Genomic DNA, 19,372 nt, shown 5'->3' on the forward strand with positions numbered 1-19,372 from the left:
GGCAGCAGCATTCATGTTCATGTCCACAGGATTCATCACTTCAATGCTTCTCACTCATTATCTATGTAAGTAGACGTGCAGTACAGTCTCGAAGTGTTGCATTTCGAGAAATGAGGGGTCACGGTGTCCGCTAATCATTTGCATAAAGTAACCTTGATCAAAACTCTCTGTGGAAAACTAACCGTTATAATCTGAAATGAAAACAGATCCAACACCTGCACAACTTATTTCTCACCTCAGAAATTTCCAGACAAGCCACCATGTTATTCCGGCAGCTAGTGCTTGCATGGTTGTAGGATGGTGAAACCTGTGTTTGATTCCTGTTCAAGAACACCTGTCAATAATCTACAGTGATGCTGCTTAGTTGTACACCCACCAAGTGCCTCATGTTGGGAAACGGCATGTTCTCTGGTGTCTCAAAGCACCCCTGTGAACACAACCCATCAGACAAGCTGGTGTTCAGACCATGGTTGCTGGTGTCAAGAAACCTCAAGTGTCCAAGAAAACACTCAATGTAGTCTTTGTTGGCAATGAATTTAATTGTCGATTATTTTGCTGTGACATTACGTAGGTTTTTTTTTTAATCAAACTGACTCATACTGCTCTGACACGAAGGCATGACTGCTTACAGGAGTGAAGTGTGTCACTGTCTGACGTGATATATAAAACCATGAACCACCTCCTCACAGTCTGGGAACATGCACTGCCAGGGACCCAAGATCGCTGCTGGTCTCAGTCAAGGCAAACTGGAGGAACACTGCAAACATATAACTGGAGCTTTAACTAGTTTAGTGCAAGCCTGGTGGCCTGCTAGACCTCAACATTGAGAGTAATGTTTTTTTAATCATCTGCAGTGGTGCGAATTGGTTGGAAACCGATATAATGGCAGGACAGCTCAGCAGTGAGTCAACAAACTCGACCTCTAAGCCATAGAACTCTACCTTAAGGTTGCCATTAATCGGTGTTCTAGTCACTGGACCGCAGACAATGCTTGTATATATGCCTAACTGTAGTTTCAGCGACTTCTTGACTTCAGCCCTGCTTTTAGAGGAATTACGAAAATTGAAAATTATCGAAAGTAATAAAGAGAAATATCAAAATATTGTTTGATTTTTGTATCACAAAGGGGGAGTTTCCAGTTGAGGTGAGCAGGATAAACACAGAGGCCAGACTTCAGCTGTGACTTTTCTACATCTAACATGAATTTAGTGTGAAATCGGAGCAGCACATCTGTTACTGTTCCTGATGAGGGGAAACCAACAAACCAACAGGAATGTTTGATAACCCCACCCAGTCTGCCTCTGATTGCTGTGCTGTGTCTCCTCCTGCAGACCGGATCTGGAGCTGCAGTTTAAGTGTTACCACCACGAGGACAGACAGATGAACACTAACTGGCCTGCCTCTGTGCAGGTAAGCAGCCTCCTGGATTTTATTGTTTGTTTATTAAAGGTTTTTTGACATTTGGGTCATTCCATATATAATCAACCAAGACTGAACAGAACTTCCCACCTGACACTTTAGAACTATTTTTTATGTACAGTAACTTGCATTAAAAAAATTATCTTAATTTTATGAGTATTTTTTTGCCCTTGAAGGCACTTTGGTCCAGATTTTACACTTTTAAATTAGTATTGATATTTCCATAATTTTTGAGCTCTAATAACATCATAAGTACTTACAGCTGAAATTGATTTGGTTGCAGTTTTTAACAGGGCTCTGTGTTTTTTTTTTTTTTTTATCCCTGAAAATGTCTTGTGCCTATCTCTTGTACTTATGAAGTTATGAGGACTTGAAAAAATAATGCAAATTCATAAACGTGCAATTTACACCCTCCCTTATTTATTCAATGTCCCGTGAAAATTCAGAGTGTGCAAGTACATTTTGCATGGCTTCATTAAATATGCTGAAGTTACTGTACAAAAAATAAGCAGATTGTGAGGAGGTCAGAGGGAGGTACGGACTGATTTCATTTATGGACTGACCCATTTATTCTCCTACTCAAGAGGGTTAATGGTGGTGGAAAATGTTGTCATCTAAGAATTTTTCCATTACTATCATGGTGTAGGAAGAATAAATGATACACAAAATATAAAACAAGATGACAGTCCTGCATGGAACATTTGTGTTTAGTAAAAATGTTACTGTCAGAATGGACCATATTATTATTTTTAATGAATTAAAGTTTAAACAGCTTTTGGTTTCTCATATTTGTCCGATTTCTAAGTCTGGTGTACCTGTGATATCCACATGTCCAATGGCTTCTGGCCACTGCAGCAAAATAATTTGTTATTCAGAGATAAAAATGATTTTTAGTAGAGATATAATATCAAAAAGATTGTCTGGAATGCACAAGAGGACAATATAAACCGAGTGAATCTCTGTCCAGAATTTCTGAATGTGTTGCGTGATCCGAACAGATGATAAAAGTACCTGTGTGTCATGGTGTCATATTGCAAAGGTTTAAGCTGTTGGAACATTTTGCTGAGAATGAATAGGTGGGAAAATTGTTCATATGTAGAAGTTGAACTGCCTTTTGAGAAACTCCCACTGTAAATCTTGATGTAGTCTGCAGTAAAAAAAAAAAAACTTTTATTGGTCAGTTATTTACTGAAATCATCTTTTTTTTTGTTGGTCAGCTAATCAATACATCTGTAGCATTTATTTAATTTGAGCCATTTTATGTAGTTTAATCTGTAACAATGCATCTCTTTTAAATATTAAATGAATACTTAAAATCTCTTAAGTATTAAATGAAAAATGTTAATCTCATGCCAATCTCGGTTCAAAAGCTTCCTCATGCAGTAGCATGAATTTGAGCTACTCTAGTAAAGTACAAGTACCTCAAATCTATACTTAAAATGTACCTATTACTTTCTAACACTTCATAAGTATCTAACATGCAGGTAATGTCCAGTAGTTGAGCTAAAAGTAAAATTAACTTAATGTTGATCTGTATTGTACCAAATATTTATTCCAGTCCCACGTGGAATTAGACACAGCCACGTGTCAAAAATGAGATAATATAACATACTTTTAATCCAGGAACACAACCAGAAGAAATAACTGCAGTGGTTGTAACGGTATCCAGTGTTGTGTAACACAGCAAATATTGAATTACAGTAGTAAAAAAAGCTCAGCATCAAAATAGAGCATGATTTATATAATTTAAAGTAAAGGGCAAAAGAATTAGTTTTGCTCATCTGTTCATTCTGCCCAGCCTGCACAGTGGACTAGTGGTTAGCACTTTCGCCTTGCAGCAAGAAGATCTCCGGTTCAAATCCCGGCCTGGGATCTTTCTGCATGGAGTTTGCATGTTCTCTCTGTGCATGCGTGGGTTTTCTCCGGGCACTCCGGCTTCCTCCCACAGTTCAAAAATATGCTGAGGTTAATTGGTTACTCTAAATTGTCCGTAGGTGTGAATGTGAGTGTGATTGTTTGTCTGTATATGTAGCCCTGAAACAGAGTGGTGACCTGTCCAGGGTGTCCCCTGCCTTCACCAGAGTCAGCTGGGATAGACTCCAGCACCCCCTGCGACCCTAATGAGGATAAAGCGGTGTGTAGAGAATGGATGGATGTTCATTCTGCCCTTGTGTTGTCTTTTTTCTCTGTATCAGGTCAGTGTAAATGCAACTCCTTTGTCCATTGAAAGAGGTGACAACAAAACCTCCCACAAGCCCTTGTACCTAAAGCAAGTGTGCCAACCAGGACGCAACACTGTACAGATCACCGTGACGGCATGCTGCTGTGTAAGCCACCTCAAATGAGACTTTTCTGACTTACTCACTGCAATAAAACACATTTATCAACAGCATGTGTTACAGTACACAAAATCTCATTGAAGCATGTCTCCGCTCCTGTCTGTTTCTCCCCAGTCCCACCTGTTTGTGTTGCAGCTGGTTCACCGACCGTCTGTCAGGTCTGTCCTGCAGGGTCTGATGAAGAAGAGGCTGCTGCCAGCAGAGCACTGCATCACCAAGAGTGAGTTTACTTTAGCACAATATGGCCTGCTGTTGTTCAGCACATTCACTCATAACCCTTAGTTTGTGTCGCACCTTTTAAACACACAAAGTGCTATAAAGTGTTCTAGAGTGTAGGAGCCTTAACTACAAATGCTTTGTTCCTTTGTGCCAAAGTCTAGACCAGGGGTCGGCAACCTTTAACACTCAAAGAGCCATTTCGACCAGTTTCCCACAGAAAAGAAAACACCGGGAGCCGCAAAATCCTTTTGGCGTTTAAAATGAAGACAACACTGCATATATCGCCTTTTTTTTTTTTTTTACCTCTATGCCCTTGTTAATCAGTCGTGATTAATTAATTACAAAGCCTCTAATTAGATTCATTTTTTTAAATTGTGTCCTACCACTAATATTTATCTTACCTGGTTAATGTCATTTTTGCTCCTGGACCTCATATGTTACGTAATGTTAGCTGGAAATCAATATTTTGCGAGTGTCTATTTAACTTGTAAAATCTATTTATCTTAAGCTAATAACTTTTCTCCGGTAAGTCGCTGCCCTATTTTCCAAGACGACACTCCTCTGACTCTCTGACCTGCTGCCGTGTTCTTGCGAGTAACGTGTATCACCCTATCACGAGTACTTTTGAATCAAAGACAAGACGTGTCTTTCTTGGAGTGGAGCTTTAATATACAGGCTTGCCATTCTTGAGTACAAAACGATGTGAAACTACAGGCGTTGCTTCTCCATCTCCTCTGCATCAACCTTGCGCTCTCATGCATAGTCATGTCCCAGCCAGAGGAAAACCCCAGCAGCACATCCGGTGGAGTGACGCGTCAAAATAAGAGCGGTAATTTCACAATAAAACGCTCTATATTAAAATGCATTGAAACGCGCCTGAAAGGCAGAGCAATTTATTTTCCAAAGTTACAGGGAGCCACAACAGAGGGCTGAAAGAGCCGCATGCGGCTCCGGAGCCGCGGGTTTGCCGACCCCTGGTCTAGACCTTTGAATAGCTAGAAACAAGGCATCTAAGGATCTTGATAAGCATGAATGCATATAACAAAACAAAGGGTCAGAAATAAAACTTGAGGCAACACCTCTGCAGGATTTAAAAGTTGGCAAGCTTCCAGATCACATTTCTTCATACTAGCTGACATCCTAAAAGATGAATTTTGGATAAGCTGTAAGCCAAATTTTTCATCATTGAATTGTGACAGCACAACTACCATCTTCTATTGTCTAGTTTTCACCGCTAATGTGACGCTGTAAGGGTCCTTTTCAAGTGCAAACCTGTCTTTCAATAACAGCCACTGTGGCTACAGGACACGCTGGTGTGTCTGTATCACCAGCTCTAAGAACAGTGACTAAAATGTCCCTTTTCTCCACTTCCTATTTAACTTCACATTGTTTTCAGTTCTTTTGATTTTTGCCTCGGATGTGAGCAGCAGCTAGGGAGCCGCTGTAGTGAATGGATTAGAGGAGTGGTGTAGAGAGCCTGCTGAGCTGCTGGATGCAAGATGAGCTGGAGTGTTCAAGGATTAGGTGCAGACGAGCAATCAATTCGCTGTGTTGATAATTTATTAAATAGTTTAAGAAGTCCAAATGCCATTTTCTTTTCCTGTTACGGCTCTTTGAATGCAAAGTTTCTCTCCTTTATGTCAAGTGGTTTTCTTACTAATGACAGTTACTGCTTGCACATGTTGCACGTGTTGCTCTATGAATGTGGACCGCAAATAGATTCTGAACATTTTGATCACACTGTATGTATAAATGTCTGAATTGAGTCATCAGACCAGCATTTAATGATGCATTTGATTAGCTACTGACTTTCTCTTTGCAAACTGTAGTACAGTGGTGGAGCAGCTCTGCAGATTTTTTTAAGTGGAAGCCTTTGCAACATTCTGAAATGAAAAATACTGAGAATATTTTTTTCAGTAAAAAATGTCATTCTCATCGAGAAAATTTCCTTATCCAAGTAAATGTGCTCAAAGCAGAAAGAAGAGAAACAGAAGGAAATAACTGTTTTCAGTTCAAAGCTAAATTCATTACATCCGACATCTGGTAAGTAGCAGAATATGCACAGCTCATCAAGCTTTATTTAAATATTTCTGGTTTGTTGTCAAATGAATATAGAGTATGAATTCAGTAAAGGGTCATTAATACTATATGATAACCAGACACTAAATTGCTAATGTGCTTTTGTTATCACCACAACAAACATTTTTAGATTACCTGAGTATCTTTAACAATCATAGAAAAATCAAAAATGTTCCTGTCATTTGATAGATTAGAACACTGAGGGTGATGAGCTGAAAGGTGTACTCACAGCATCAGTGGTTTGCAGAAAGAGGGAATCCCACATCTGAAGTTGTCATCTGATCTCCCTGACAGAAATATTTCTCATCTTCAGATCTCTTTATAATGGCACAATAGTCATCAGTGTCAGAAGTGGTTTGTTCATTTTTCAGTTTCCGTTGTCCAAATGCACTTCAATCATTTAATTCATCAAATGCAACTTTGTTCTGTATATTAAGCTAATTGTCACTGTGATCGAGTTGTTTTTGAAAATGAAATACTCTTAAATATGTGTCATTAACCTCAGCTCAACTATTTTCACATTTAGCAATCTGAATGGGGGGGACTAAAACTTGGTGTTTTTAACCTGCTGTGGTATGTCTTTTAAAGTTCATGTCAATGTTTTTGCAAAACCTTCTTTTATTTCCATTGGAGATTCTCACTGAAGACATCAAAACTATGAATGATCACATATGGAACTGGATGAGCCCTCAGTAGAGGGCAGAACCACGCCCTCTGCTGGCGAAAACCCTGTCCTCCCTATACAACTGATGCAATATGTATCAATTTTGATCATCGTACGTATATCCCTCCCTACTTGATCTGCTGACCTGTAACTCCACAACTGAGCAGGGGACCTTAGACTGATCTTCAGTGCCAAGTTTGATTATCCTAACTTCAGCGGTTGCAGAGATATCGGACTGGACATAGTCACATACATACATACATACTTACCCAGCCAGATACCGCACCGAATGCAATAACCCTGCCGACGTACCCGTCGGGCGTGGTTAATTACGTAGTAAACAAAAAAAAAGTGTGAAATTAGTCAAAACATGTTTTATATTTTTGATTCTATAAAAATATATACCTTTTGCTTTGGTTACTGCTTTGCACACTCTTGGCGTTCTCTCCATGAGCTTCATGAGGTCGTCACTTGAAATGATTTTCTAACAGTCTAGAAGGAGTTCCCAGAGATGCTGATCACTTGTTGGCCCTTTTGCCTTCACTCTGTGGTCCATCTCATTCCAAACCATCTGGATTAGGTTTAATTCAGATGACTGTGGAGGCCAGGTCATCTGATGCAGCACTCCATCACTCTTCTTCTTGGTCAAATAGTCCTTACACAGCCTGGAGGTGTGTTTGGGGTCCTGTTGAAAAATAAATGATGGTCCAAGTAAACACAAACCAGATGGGATGGCATGTCACTGCAGGACGCTGTGGTAGCCATGCTGGTGTCCCCAGCAAAGCACCCCCACACCATCACACCTCCTCCTCCATGCTTCACGGTGGGAACCATGCATGTAGAGACCATCTGTTCACCTTTTCTGGTCTCATAGAAAAGACACAGCACGGAAACCAAGATCTCAAATTTGAATTCATCAGACCAAAGTACATATTTCCACTGGTCTAATGTCCGTTCCTTGTGTTTGACCCAAACAAATCTCTCTTCTACTTGTTGCTTTTCCTTAGTAGTGGTTTCTCAGCAGCTGTTTGACCATAAAGACCTGATTGGTTCAATCTCCTCTGAACAGTTGATGAAGAGATGTGTCTGCTGCTAGAACTCTGTGTGGCATTTATCTGGGCTCTAATCTGAGGTGCTGTTTACTTGCGATTTTTGAAGCTGATGGCTTGGATAAACTTATCCTCAGCAGCAGAGGTGACTCTTGGTCTTCCTTTGTTGGGGCAGTCCTCGTGAAGCAGTTTCATTTTAGCGCTTGATGGTTTTTGCAACTGCACTTGGGTATACATTCAGAGTTTTACCAATTTTCTGGACTGACTGACCTTCATTCTTAAAGTAATAATGGACTGTGGTTTCTCTTTACTTAGAATCCATATTATGCCAAGAACCAATCAGCTAACAGTTGTCAAATAGGGCTGTCAGCTGTGTACCAACCTGACTTCTGCACAACACAACTGATGGTCCCAACCTCATTAAGAAACCTCATTCATACTTTTTTGTTTACTACGTAATTCCATATGTGTTCATTTATAGTTTTGATGCCTTCAGTGAGAATCTACGATGTAAATAGACATGAAAATAAAATAAAAGCATTAAATCAGAAGGTGTGTCCAAACTTTTGATTGATAGTGTATGTCCTGGGTCGCCCCTAAGTCCCTACATGTGAGTACACACACACAGGATGCAGCTACAGTTACATTGGTAATTACATAGAGTAAACTACAGTTACTGTACAAAGCAGCTGTTAACAAATCTAAATGAGGCGAAAATGCGCATTTAGTGTTTGTCAAATAGAAAAAATGCTCGAGGACAGATGCCGCATCTCTGGCTTTGAGCTGACTCTAGAGCAGAAGGCGGCTGAGCTGTTCTGAGAATGCTGAGGTAGTTATCTTTCCTTTTTGTTCAGTAAAGAGAAACTTCAGCAGCGGCACCATCCCTGGGACTCCCGGTCTGAACGGAGAGGACGGCGTGGAGCAGACGGCAATCAAAGTTTCCCTCAAATGCCCTATCACATTCAGGCGAATCCAGCTACCAGCCAGAGGCCACGACTGCAGGCACATACAGGTACGAACAATCACACACCTGCACACCAGGGTTAACTCAAATCTGCTTTCTCACACCGTTTTTTTTTTCCTTGTAGTGTTTTGACTTGGAATCATATTTGCAACTCAACTGTGAGCGAGGAACCTGGAGATGTCCTGTGTGCAAGTACGTAGTGTAACAAGGATTCACTGCACATTTTGGAATCAGATCTACTGTCACCAGCATAAAGGCTCACTGGCTGTTTGCTCCTCTCATTCACAGTAAAACAGCTTTGCTAGAGGGGCTGGAGGTGGACCAGTACATGCTTGGGATCCTCGTCTACATCCAGAAGTAAGTGTTGACTGAACATTGTCATGTAATTAGCAAGAGTGTAGCCAGCATGAACAAGGCTGAGAGAAAAGAGAGTGTAAATTCAGTGTAATGTCTGTTTCCTCAGTACTAATTCAAGCTTTGGTCACCCCTCACCAACAGAAATAATGTTTTCAGTCATCTCCTCTTTGCTGTACTTCTGATTGATATTAAGCAGCATTAACCAAACCTCTAAGGTTTTATCAAGACAACAGGTGAATATGGAAGTTAGAATTTGTATAATATAAAAAACAAAAAATAAGTATGAGGTCTGTTCCACGATCTGGCACAAATAAAACCTCAACAACCTGTGCAAATGTCATTCTTCATTTTATGTCCAGTATTTTTTTATTATTATTATTATTTTTGGGTGCTGTTTGACATTGGCAGTAGAAACAGGTGAGGAACTTTAGAGAAGAGAGCTGAAAATGACATGCAGGAAATGTCACTTAGTGGGGAAACAAACAAAGGACTTGGGTTGCCATGCCTGTCCACTAACTTTTTATTTTATTTAAAAGCCTGTCTCATCTTCCTTCTTTTCTTTTTCAGCTCTGACTATGAGGAGATCACCATAGACCCGGTGTGTGGTTGGAGGCCGGTGCCCGTCAAGCCTGACCTCCACATAAAGGAAGAGCCCGACGGTCCGGTGCTCAAACGCTGCCGCACAGTCAGTCCGAGTCACATGGTACTGCCCAACGTGATGGAGATGATCGCTGCTCTGGGCCCGGCGTCGTCCCCCTACCAGAGTCTGACCACAGGAGGCAGGAACACACCTGATTACAGCCGGCCAGGTAGGACAGAAGAGTCTGTGAACGATTTAATGCAATGAAGCTGCTGGTGTTTTACATTGCCCATCCAAAAAAAAAGTCGCACACTGTAATATTTTATTTGAACTGCTTTTAGCTTTGAGAACGACACACATTTGCTGTGGCATGGTTTTGATAAGCTTCTGCAATGCCACAGCAACTCTGTGGAGGCCAATCCATGTGTGAAAATGATGTCTCATGCTCCCTGATCCACTCATTCACAATGTGAGCCCCATGAATCCTGGCATCGTCATCTTAGAATATGCTCGTGCCATCAGGGAAGGAAAACTCCACTGATATAAAGACCTGGTCATTCAGTATGTTCAGGTAGTGAGCTGTCCTCATTCTTTGGGAACATACCGTTGCTGAGCCTGACCAACCCCAGATTATAACCTGAACCCCCACAGGCTCGTAAGCACTAACCATGATGAGTTCATCACTTCACCCATCTCTCTTCTTACCCTGATGGTCCCATCACTCTAGAGCAGGGTAAATCTGGGCCCCATGACCGCCCACATTTCTTCTTCGAAGATGATGGTTCACCACTATCCTTCCAGACTTTAATAATGCGTTGGACGGTTCTTAACCTGATTTTAGTAGTTTTAGAAATCTCCTTAGTTGTTTGCTTTGCTTGATGCAGGCCAATAATTTGACCCTTCTGAAACAGATTAACATCCTGGTTGTTTAAGAAATGAGAAGCTTCTCACAGCATCAGCTAGGGTTAATAAATTGTTGAAGCTGAAACATGTTCATCACTGCAGTAATTATCCAATGGATGGCTCTTATCTATTTGCTTCGTTCTATCCAAGCAGCGACTTTGTTGTTGGACAGGCAGTGTATTATTAGCAGTTTCTCTGTTCAGAAATATGCACCATTAAAATCTACAAGACTTTTAGTCCAGGCTGTCGACTATTACTGTAAATGGCTGCACAGTTAATCATATTGTAATACTGATTACGATTTGACTTCCTCCAATTAAATAAACACGATCAACAGAGATTTCGATGTTTAAACTGCGTCACTCACAGAAAACGGCTCATGTAGATCAAATCACTCTGTTTCAACTTGGGTAAATCTGACATCGAAACGCCTTATTTTACTCTTTTCAAACTAATTTTTGGTCACACATCTGTCCAAGCTGCAGTAAGTAAGTGGAGTCTAGAGGCTTCTCAGTACACAGCTACCTAAGTGGCAAATACTGGGATGTTGTAGCATCTATCAGTAAGCAGCAGATGTTTAGCAAATGACTGATTTTTGGTGCTATTTAATTTTTATTCATCCTTATTTTAAAATTTATTTTCAATCTCGAAGCAGTTTCTTGGTATTGTTTGCTCCTGTCACTTTTTCATTACTGTGGGCTCATTTTTCACTGCAATACAAAGTCCTGCACTTATACTGACACAGCACCAAAGCTAAGAGTAGAGGGAACCAACATGTCTTCTCTGCAGTATGACACAGTCACAATGCCAGAAATTGCCTGTCACGCTGTTGGTCACAGCTGAGTTATGATAAATCAGTTCTGCTAAGGAGCTCCGAATTTTTGTTTTGTGGATCTGTTGCAAGATGATTTTTAGGGTTAGAATAAAATGATTTTTAAAATACTATGAATTTAAGTTCAGATTTGGTTGTTTCCCCTGATGGAACTGCACACCACATATTCAGATCATTAAAAGGCTGAAAATCTGATAATTTTTGACTGTAATTGTTTAGTTTTTTTTGTTTTTTTCAGATTACATGCCTTTCAAACCTGCTGGTAGGTTCTGAGGTTTAGCAGGTTAAGACTTATTTTGATTCAGACTTGAACATTAGCAGGAATGTAGCACAACATGGAAGTGAAAGCAGTACCGTGTTTATTTACATATTAAAGTGCAATAAAACATATTTATAAAAAAATGAATTAATAATCATCATTTCAAAATAAATTATGGTTTTGCAGATATTTGTGCAGCCCTGGCACTCTACTGCATGATCTGTATGTGCACATAATGTACACATTTCTCTTTGCAGCTCACTTCGTCAGATCATCTTAGATGCTACGTGACCCAGATGATATTTCAAGCAGCACAACAAAGACGCTGAGTCTTTGGAAGCTGTCTTCTCTCTGCTGCTCTGCTCACAGTTGTGTAACAGAAAACAAACGTCAACACTGACCTGCTTTTATTTGCTTTGTTGTGTTACAGGGAGTCAGGGATTCTCCAACCAAACTGGATTCACAGACTTCCCCAACACTCCTGGAACCCCGACGCTCGGAGAGTACGCTTCATCCGGACCACCACCTCCACTCCCTTATCAGCCCGACCAGGTTAGACACCTTTAAACCCTCCAGCACCACCGTCTCTGTTACATAATATGTACACAAGCAAACACACGCAGACACATTCTTGCTTTTTCCTTGACATGTTGCAGCCTCTGGCCACACAGATGATTCAGGACGTTTTCCTTAATGGTTGAGTAGACCTCAATGACAGGCAGGGTATAAATACACCACAGCCAGAAGGCACTGCACTGGGAGCCTGTTTCACATCCAGATCCAGCTTTAAAAGTGTCTGTTATGTAAGTCACACTGAGGCAACACACTGTCTGGATGAGTGGGAAACACTCACCACAAGCTGTAGTTTTTCTTATCCTGCTGCCACAAATACTCACTACAGCACCAAATGTGGATAAAACCTCCACTGAAAGTAGACGCCAAACAAATCCGTTGTTTCCTCCTGTTTGTTTTATAAAGACTGTAGTAACTAACCTTTTTTCTATTGTAGACATTTTTTTTTTCTGTGAAAATGACTCCAACCGATTAAGTGATTATCAAAACGGTTGACAATTATTTTAATAGTTGACAACTAATAGATTTGTTGTTTGTAGAATTTTGTTAACTTTATTTTTTTGTTATCCTCCTTGGTTCATACATCCATCCATTTTTAATGTCCAAAAATGCTGCAAACACGGCATATGAAGTTTAGTTATTTCTTTTAATTATTTACTTGACCAGTCAAATGTTTGGACACACTTTCTCATTCAGTGCTTTTTTTGTTTGGATTTTTTTTTTCATAATTTCCTATGTATTCTTTTATAGCTTTGATGTCTTCGGTATTAATCTGCAATATATAATATAACTAAATGAAAATCATTAGATGAGAAGGTGTGTCCAAACTTTTGACTGGAAGTGCATTTTACAAAAATAGAAAAAAATAAATAAATTCTCGGTGGCAAAATGTGTTGCCAGTATTGGGGAAAAGTGTGACTCCATATAAAAATTATAGTTTGCTGCATTTTTCATTTGTTTCCAAACTTGTCTCTTTGCTATATTGTGCAAACAGGTTGTACGTAGCTGTTAGCTGCAGATAAGGCAGTCGTTGCTTTTCAGTTTGGCTAATTTCCCACACAAAACCACCCGTGATTAGTTCAAGGATGGGATGGAAAGGTTGAAATTCTGATAATGTTTTCTGCTCTTACAGTTTCTGCCTCTAGTAAGTGGTGTAATTTTAGTGATAAGACGTTTTTCAAACTTCACTGCGAAAAACAAAGATATTAGGAATTACACTGAACTGTGCCTTCATCTCATCAAAGTACTCTCAACATTCTGAAATATAACATCCCTGAAGAAAAAAAAAAAGTCACGTCTGAGAGTCCAAAACCAGATCATTATTTTTTTTTCTTAAAGCATATTTTAAAAAACTATTATTTAATTATGGTTGATTGTCTTCTGATTGAGTGATAGACTAAGCAGCTCATTTGTAGTCACCATCTGACTTAAAACACCATGTTAGCAGCCTCACAGAGCTCCACCTTAGCTGTTGACTGGTTGACTTTCACCTGAAACAGCCTGAAATCACATCAACCTTCAGTCTGAATTACACAGCACTGACTGTCTCTTCCTTCTGGCCTGTAAGTTCAGTTAAGAGTCTTTAACTGGAGCTGAAGTAGACAGCGCTGACTGAGCAGATATTTGCTCACACATGCAGTCCTAAGCCACATCCCACCTGTCTCACACAGCTGCTTCTTAAAGGTCCATCCTCTTCTACTGTCACACACTTCTGCTCATTAGCCTCTTGAGAGCAAGCCTTAGTAATTTTCCACATGCAGAATGTTATTTATGGTGAAATAATGGAGACGTCTTGCAGCACTTTGTCTTTTTTGTTGCCATAAAATAAATATTCCCTCCCTGTTTCTGTTTCTCACTTTCTTTGCTGGCAGACGGCTCACGCTGGGCGAATCGATCACTCCCATAACCTCCTCCAGCAGCATGCTTCAGGTGTCCATGGCAACCAGAATCTCGGTGATGCCGGCAGCCCGCTGCCACAGCGGAGCGCCAATACCCAGAATTCTCGACTGCAGGGTGACGGCTCTTTTGGTCTGGGTGGCCCTGGAGCTCCTGGAGGAGACGGAGCCGATCACGCACTGGATGTGAGTTCACTTACAGGACAGAAGTAACCTCATGATCATTCATATTTTGTATGTCCTTGTGTTTTATGTTTTTGACTTTCTTTAAAAGGGTAAAAATCATCTTTCTTCATTGAACAAATATAATTTGCTGTCTTGAAAAGAAGGGCAATGGTGGAGTTTTTCCTGGAAAATGTAACTCATTAATTAGTTTATTTTTCCCTACAGCCATAAAATATCCAGAAGATTTGTGTTGCTTTTACTGAGAACTTTGAGGATATTTCCAAAATAGAAAAATCTAATTTCAGATCCAGAAACTCTAAAACTAAACAACTCACTTCTTTACAAAAAAAATATTGAGCGTGTTGAAAGAAAGAAAAACTGTGTGACTAATTTGCCAAAAGCAATCCATTCATTTTGATTTCTGCTTTGGAGTAGTAACAAAATGAATCCTCTTCCAGTAGAAAACATCCAAAACAAAATAATTAGTGGAATACACCGATCAGGCATCTGGGGATGTCCTGTGGCACCGGGATGGTGGCAGTGAATTCTGTGTCCTGTGGGTTGCAGGGTGGGACTTTCCTAGATCAGGCTTATCCTGGTATATCCCACAGATGCTCAATAAGATTCAGATCTGGGGAGTCTGGGTGAACACCTTAGCTCTGTCGTGTTCCCCTGTGTGTCAGGGTGTATTGTCCTGTTGAGGGTGGCAACTGGCATCAAGGACTGCTGTTGTCATGGGGGTGGGGGGTTGCTTGACCTGCGATGTTTAGGTGGGTGGTCCATGTCAGACATCCATATGAATGTCAGGACTCAAGGTTTCCCAGCAGAACACTGCATTAAAACAAGATGATCGATGTGATTCACTTCACCTGTCAGTGGTCATAATGCTGTGGCTGATCGATGTAAACTCAACCTGAGGCTATACTTCCTCCAATATTATTATATTGCTGTTCCTAAAGTGTCCACTTGAAGCAGACTCCAAAAATGTGTCAGTTCCCAATAGTCCTGTTCGACTTTCCCCTCCCCTGCCTCTGTCTACATGCCACCGTTTTTAAAATTCCACTTGACAGGAAACGGCAACGACCACCTCTGAGCAGCAATATGCTCACTGAAAATGGCAAGTTGAGGACTACAGGGTTAGGTTCTCCTGAGACATAGAGGTCACATCCCATCTCTGAACAGCATATCTGTGTTTTCCAGACAACTGCTAATAAATATTATAGAAAAATATATGTGAGCTTGTCATAAACATTTGTTTAATTATCAGTGACATAACTGTAGCCGCAAGGGACACAAGCCAGTGTCTTATTGTGCCGGTCCCAAGCATGGATAAATACAGAGGGTTGTGTCAGGAAGGGCATCCAATGTAAAACTTTGGCCAAATCAAACATGTGAATCAAATGTATGACTTCCATACTGGATCGGTCGAGGCCCGGGTTAACAACAACCGCCATCGGTGCTGTCGACCTACAGGGTGCCGGTGGAAAATGGACGACTGTTGGTCGAAGAAGGAGGGGAGGAAGGTGTGTTCGTAGGAAGAGAGAGAAGAGGAACACCAAGAGGCTAGGACTGAGAGTAGGGACTTTGAATGTTGAAACTATGACAGGAAAAGGTAGAGAGCTGGTTGACATGATGCAGAGGAGGAAGGTGGACATACTGTGTGTCCAGGAGACCAGGTGGAAAGGTAGTAAAGCTAGAAGTTTAGGGGCAGGGTTCAAGTTCTTCTACCATGGTGTAGATAGGAAGAGAAATGGAGTAGGAGTTATCTTGAAGGAGGAGTTTGTTAGGAATGTCCTGGAGGTAAAAAGAGTGTCAGATCGAGTGATGAGCCTGAAGCTAGAAATCGAAGGTGTGATGTTCAGTGTTGTTAGTGGGTATGCTCCACAACAGGTGGAGGAGAAGCTAGAGGCATGGAGGTTTGCCCTGGAAATGAGAGGAATGAAGGTTAGCCGCAGCAAGACGGAGTATCTGTGTGTGAATGAGAGGGACCCAAGTGGAAGAGTGAGGTTACAGGGAGAAGAGATCAAGAATGTGGAGGATTCTAAGTACTTAGGGTCAACAGTCCAGAGCAATGGAGAGTGTGGAAAAGAGGTGAAGAAGCGTGTACAGGCAGGCTGGAACGGCTGGAGAAAAGTGTCAGGTGTGATAGAAGAGTTTCAGCTAAAATGAAAGGAAAGGTTTACAAAACTTTGGTGAGACCAGCCATGTTGTTTGGTCTGGAGACAGTGTCCCTGAGGAAAAGACAGGAGGCAGAGCTGGAGGTAGCAGAACTGAAGATGCTGAGGTTCTCTTTGGGAGTGACCAGGATGGATAGGATCAGGAATGAGTACATCAGAGGGACAGCACATGTTAGAGGCTTTGGAGATAAAGTCAGAGAGGCCAGACTGAGATGGTTCGGACATGTCCAGAGGAGAGAGTGAATATATTGGTAGAAGGATGCTGAGTTTCCCACTGCCAGGCAGGAGGCCTAGAGGAAGACCAAAGAGGAGGTTTATGGATGTGGTTAAAGAGGACATGAAGGTAGTTGGTGTGAGAGAAGAGGATGCAGAAGACAGGGTTAGATGGAGGCAACTGTTTCGCTGTGGCGACCCCTGAAGGGAAAAGAAGATGATGATCAGTGACAGAACTGTAGGAGTCTTATATTTATCTTTCTATCTGTAGTGCTGAAGTACGAAAGGGTTTGTCTGTACAGAGATCATATCCGCCCTTTGCCATATTAGATAGACAGTTGTAGAACGGCAAGGAACATGAAAGTCTGAGTGGGACGAGGGTGAGATGCATTCTACCAGAACTAATGAACCACAAGCTCTCAGACTGAATGATGCTAATGTTAAATGGTAAATGGTCTACATTTATGTGGTGCTTTTTAACTGTAGCACTTCTACAAAATGCTTTATAATGTTTCCCATCTGTCCATTGTATCATTTCCAATATGTAAGTCCCAATAAGTCTGCAGCGATGGATTTGGAGTAGAATCGTAATTAGTGATAGTCAGCATTGTGGCATACCACATCTACGAATTGTTGCTTTAGTTTAAGGATTTTCAGGCAAGTATGTTCTGAAGTTTTTGTATAGTATAAGCCTATATCTGGCCGGTAAGAAAGTGTGTAACACATTGTTATAATCAGTGGTGTAGTGGTCCCTGGAGAAGTGGGTATACTCTTAATTTTCACCTTTTTTTTTAATTAGTCCAGAAAAACGCCCTGTTTTAGAAACAGTGACATAGAAGACTACTCTATTCAATTTATTCAGTCATTTCTACTTGCCCACTATTATAAAATTATCATGACTTGATTAGGAGCAGTTTGTAGTTATTACTGGTCACACAAGCAAACTGGATTTATGTAACATGTATTTATCATGAGGCAAATATGGTGTTTCAGTTACTTTTGAACATTTATTTAAATAAAATACTTCAAATATGAAGTTGACAGTGCATCCTTGTTCATATTTCATCATGAATAAAACCTCAATATTGTTTTAGGTCGAATCTTAAACTACCTGTCCCCATTCTTGTGTTTTTACTTACTTTAAAATCAACTACCAGCCTAGATGTTTTCGCACATTATCCCAACCTAGCTAGCTTCAGACTTACGTTAGAATAACGTTGGTAGTGTCTACAGATACGGACCCATAGCCTGTGGCCTACAGATACGGAACTTTCCCTTATCATAAATATTAATGACCCGTACATAAATATTAATGAGCCGGCTGATGAACGCGCTTCGTGATTGGCTGGTAATCTGACGGACATAAATATTAATTAGCCGGCTACGCTGATGAAGGCGCTTCCTGATTCGAGGTGAATCTGCGTGCGGAGCCTGTCATGTCAGTCTTTTTCACGGACATTTGGGGGTTGAAATCAGCACTACTATTAAAAATAGCAAAACTTTTTATTCACATGACCCTGTTCTAATAAAGCACAAACAGCAAACAAAACAAATGGCGGAACTAACAGCCAGCAAACTACAAGTATTTTTTTACCTTCAAAAGTAGCAACAGACTATTACATATTAACAACCTAAATAAAACCCTGACGTATTTTCTACGTCTGTCAACACAGACACTGTCACAGTCACTTTAATGTTAGCGGACTCTGTTGAATGGCTAATTTACATCACCACAAACAAATCTCACAATATCACAGTAAATCGAGTTTGTGTTTTTTTTTAATTCATGCCGAATTAAAGAGCTGCTCCTCACCATTCACGAGTGTTTGTTTCATATTCGACATCCTTAATTTTATCTTGTAAATTAGCGTCCGAAATTAAATGGGAACATTTGCAATGGAGTTCGTCAGCCGCTTCCACCACTGAACGCGGTAAACTAATTAATAGGAACTGGACTTCAAACAATTTAGACACAGCGTCTAAAAGCGTAAAAACTACATTGTCTAAAGTGGAAGAGGAGACGGTGTATTTTTGGTACTCTGTATGACCCGCCCTACTCTGCCTCTGATTGGCTCATCCCTAAAGTTAACCAATCGAATCAATGAAGGTAGCATGTACCAGCCAATTACAGGCAGAGGAGGGTTGTTCATGGCTTCAAAGAGGGCTACCTGGCACACAGATATTACTGAATGATGCGCACCAGGGAGCATTAGAAGTGGGTATACGCAATGCTAACTGAAAAATAAGTGGGTATACGCCGTATACCGCCGTATACCCTGGACTACACCACTGGTTATAATTATTAAGGTAGTTTAGGCTTTAGTTGCTTAAATATAATACTAATGCAAGCATCTTTGCAAAGAAAAGTATAAGGATAAGTAACAAACCGTTCTTGTTTGAGGCAAATGGGTTTATGGTGTGATAAGTAAATTTACTAGTATTTGAATTTGCCACAGATTTAGTTATCACAAATTTGCAATGGGGTCATCAGCAATGACCATTTACTGATGTATCCTTTTTCAGTTTTGAAAGTACTATATCACTTTTGGAAAGAAGTATTACCTGACTTTTTCTTAGAGAAATGTGATAAATCTGCAGTGTGATATATCAAAATCGAAAAATTTAATTTTTGCAACAAGAACATATACTAGAAGACTGCGTTGACAGAATTTGTGGGCATTTTTT

General features: G+C 40.5%; 1 protein-coding gene across 3 annotated transcripts in view; it reads left to right on the forward strand.

Annotated features, from left to right (window-relative positions):
- Window positions 1-19,372, forward strand: part of zmiz2 (zinc finger, MIZ-type containing 2) — a 54,915-nt gene that overhangs the window by 28,196 nt on the left and 7,347 nt on the right. For all 3 annotated transcript variants that reach the window (XM_051938760.1, XM_022209030.2, XM_051938759.1), the window contains 9 exons: window positions 1,332-1,410; window positions 3,615-3,746; window positions 3,873-3,978; window positions 8,624-8,781; window positions 8,858-8,925; window positions 9,022-9,090; window positions 9,658-9,899; window positions 12,095-12,216; window positions 14,109-14,318. In XM_051938760.1, coding sequence (XP_051794720.1) covers window positions 1,332-1,410; window positions 3,615-3,746; window positions 3,873-3,978; window positions 8,624-8,781; window positions 8,858-8,925; window positions 9,022-9,090; window positions 9,658-9,899; window positions 12,095-12,216; window positions 14,109-14,318 — 1,186 coding nt within the window. The remainder of the gene's footprint in view (window positions 1-1,331; window positions 1,411-3,614; window positions 3,747-3,872; window positions 3,979-8,623; window positions 8,782-8,857; window positions 8,926-9,021; window positions 9,091-9,657; window positions 9,900-12,094; window positions 12,217-14,108; window positions 14,319-19,372) is intronic.

The sequence above is a fragment of the Acanthochromis polyacanthus genome, chromosome 18, assembly GCF_021347895.1.
Source record: "Acanthochromis polyacanthus isolate Apoly-LR-REF ecotype Palm Island chromosome 18, KAUST_Apoly_ChrSc, whole genome shotgun sequence".
Lineage (NCBI taxonomy): Eukaryota > Metazoa > Chordata > Actinopteri > Pomacentridae > Acanthochromis > Acanthochromis polyacanthus.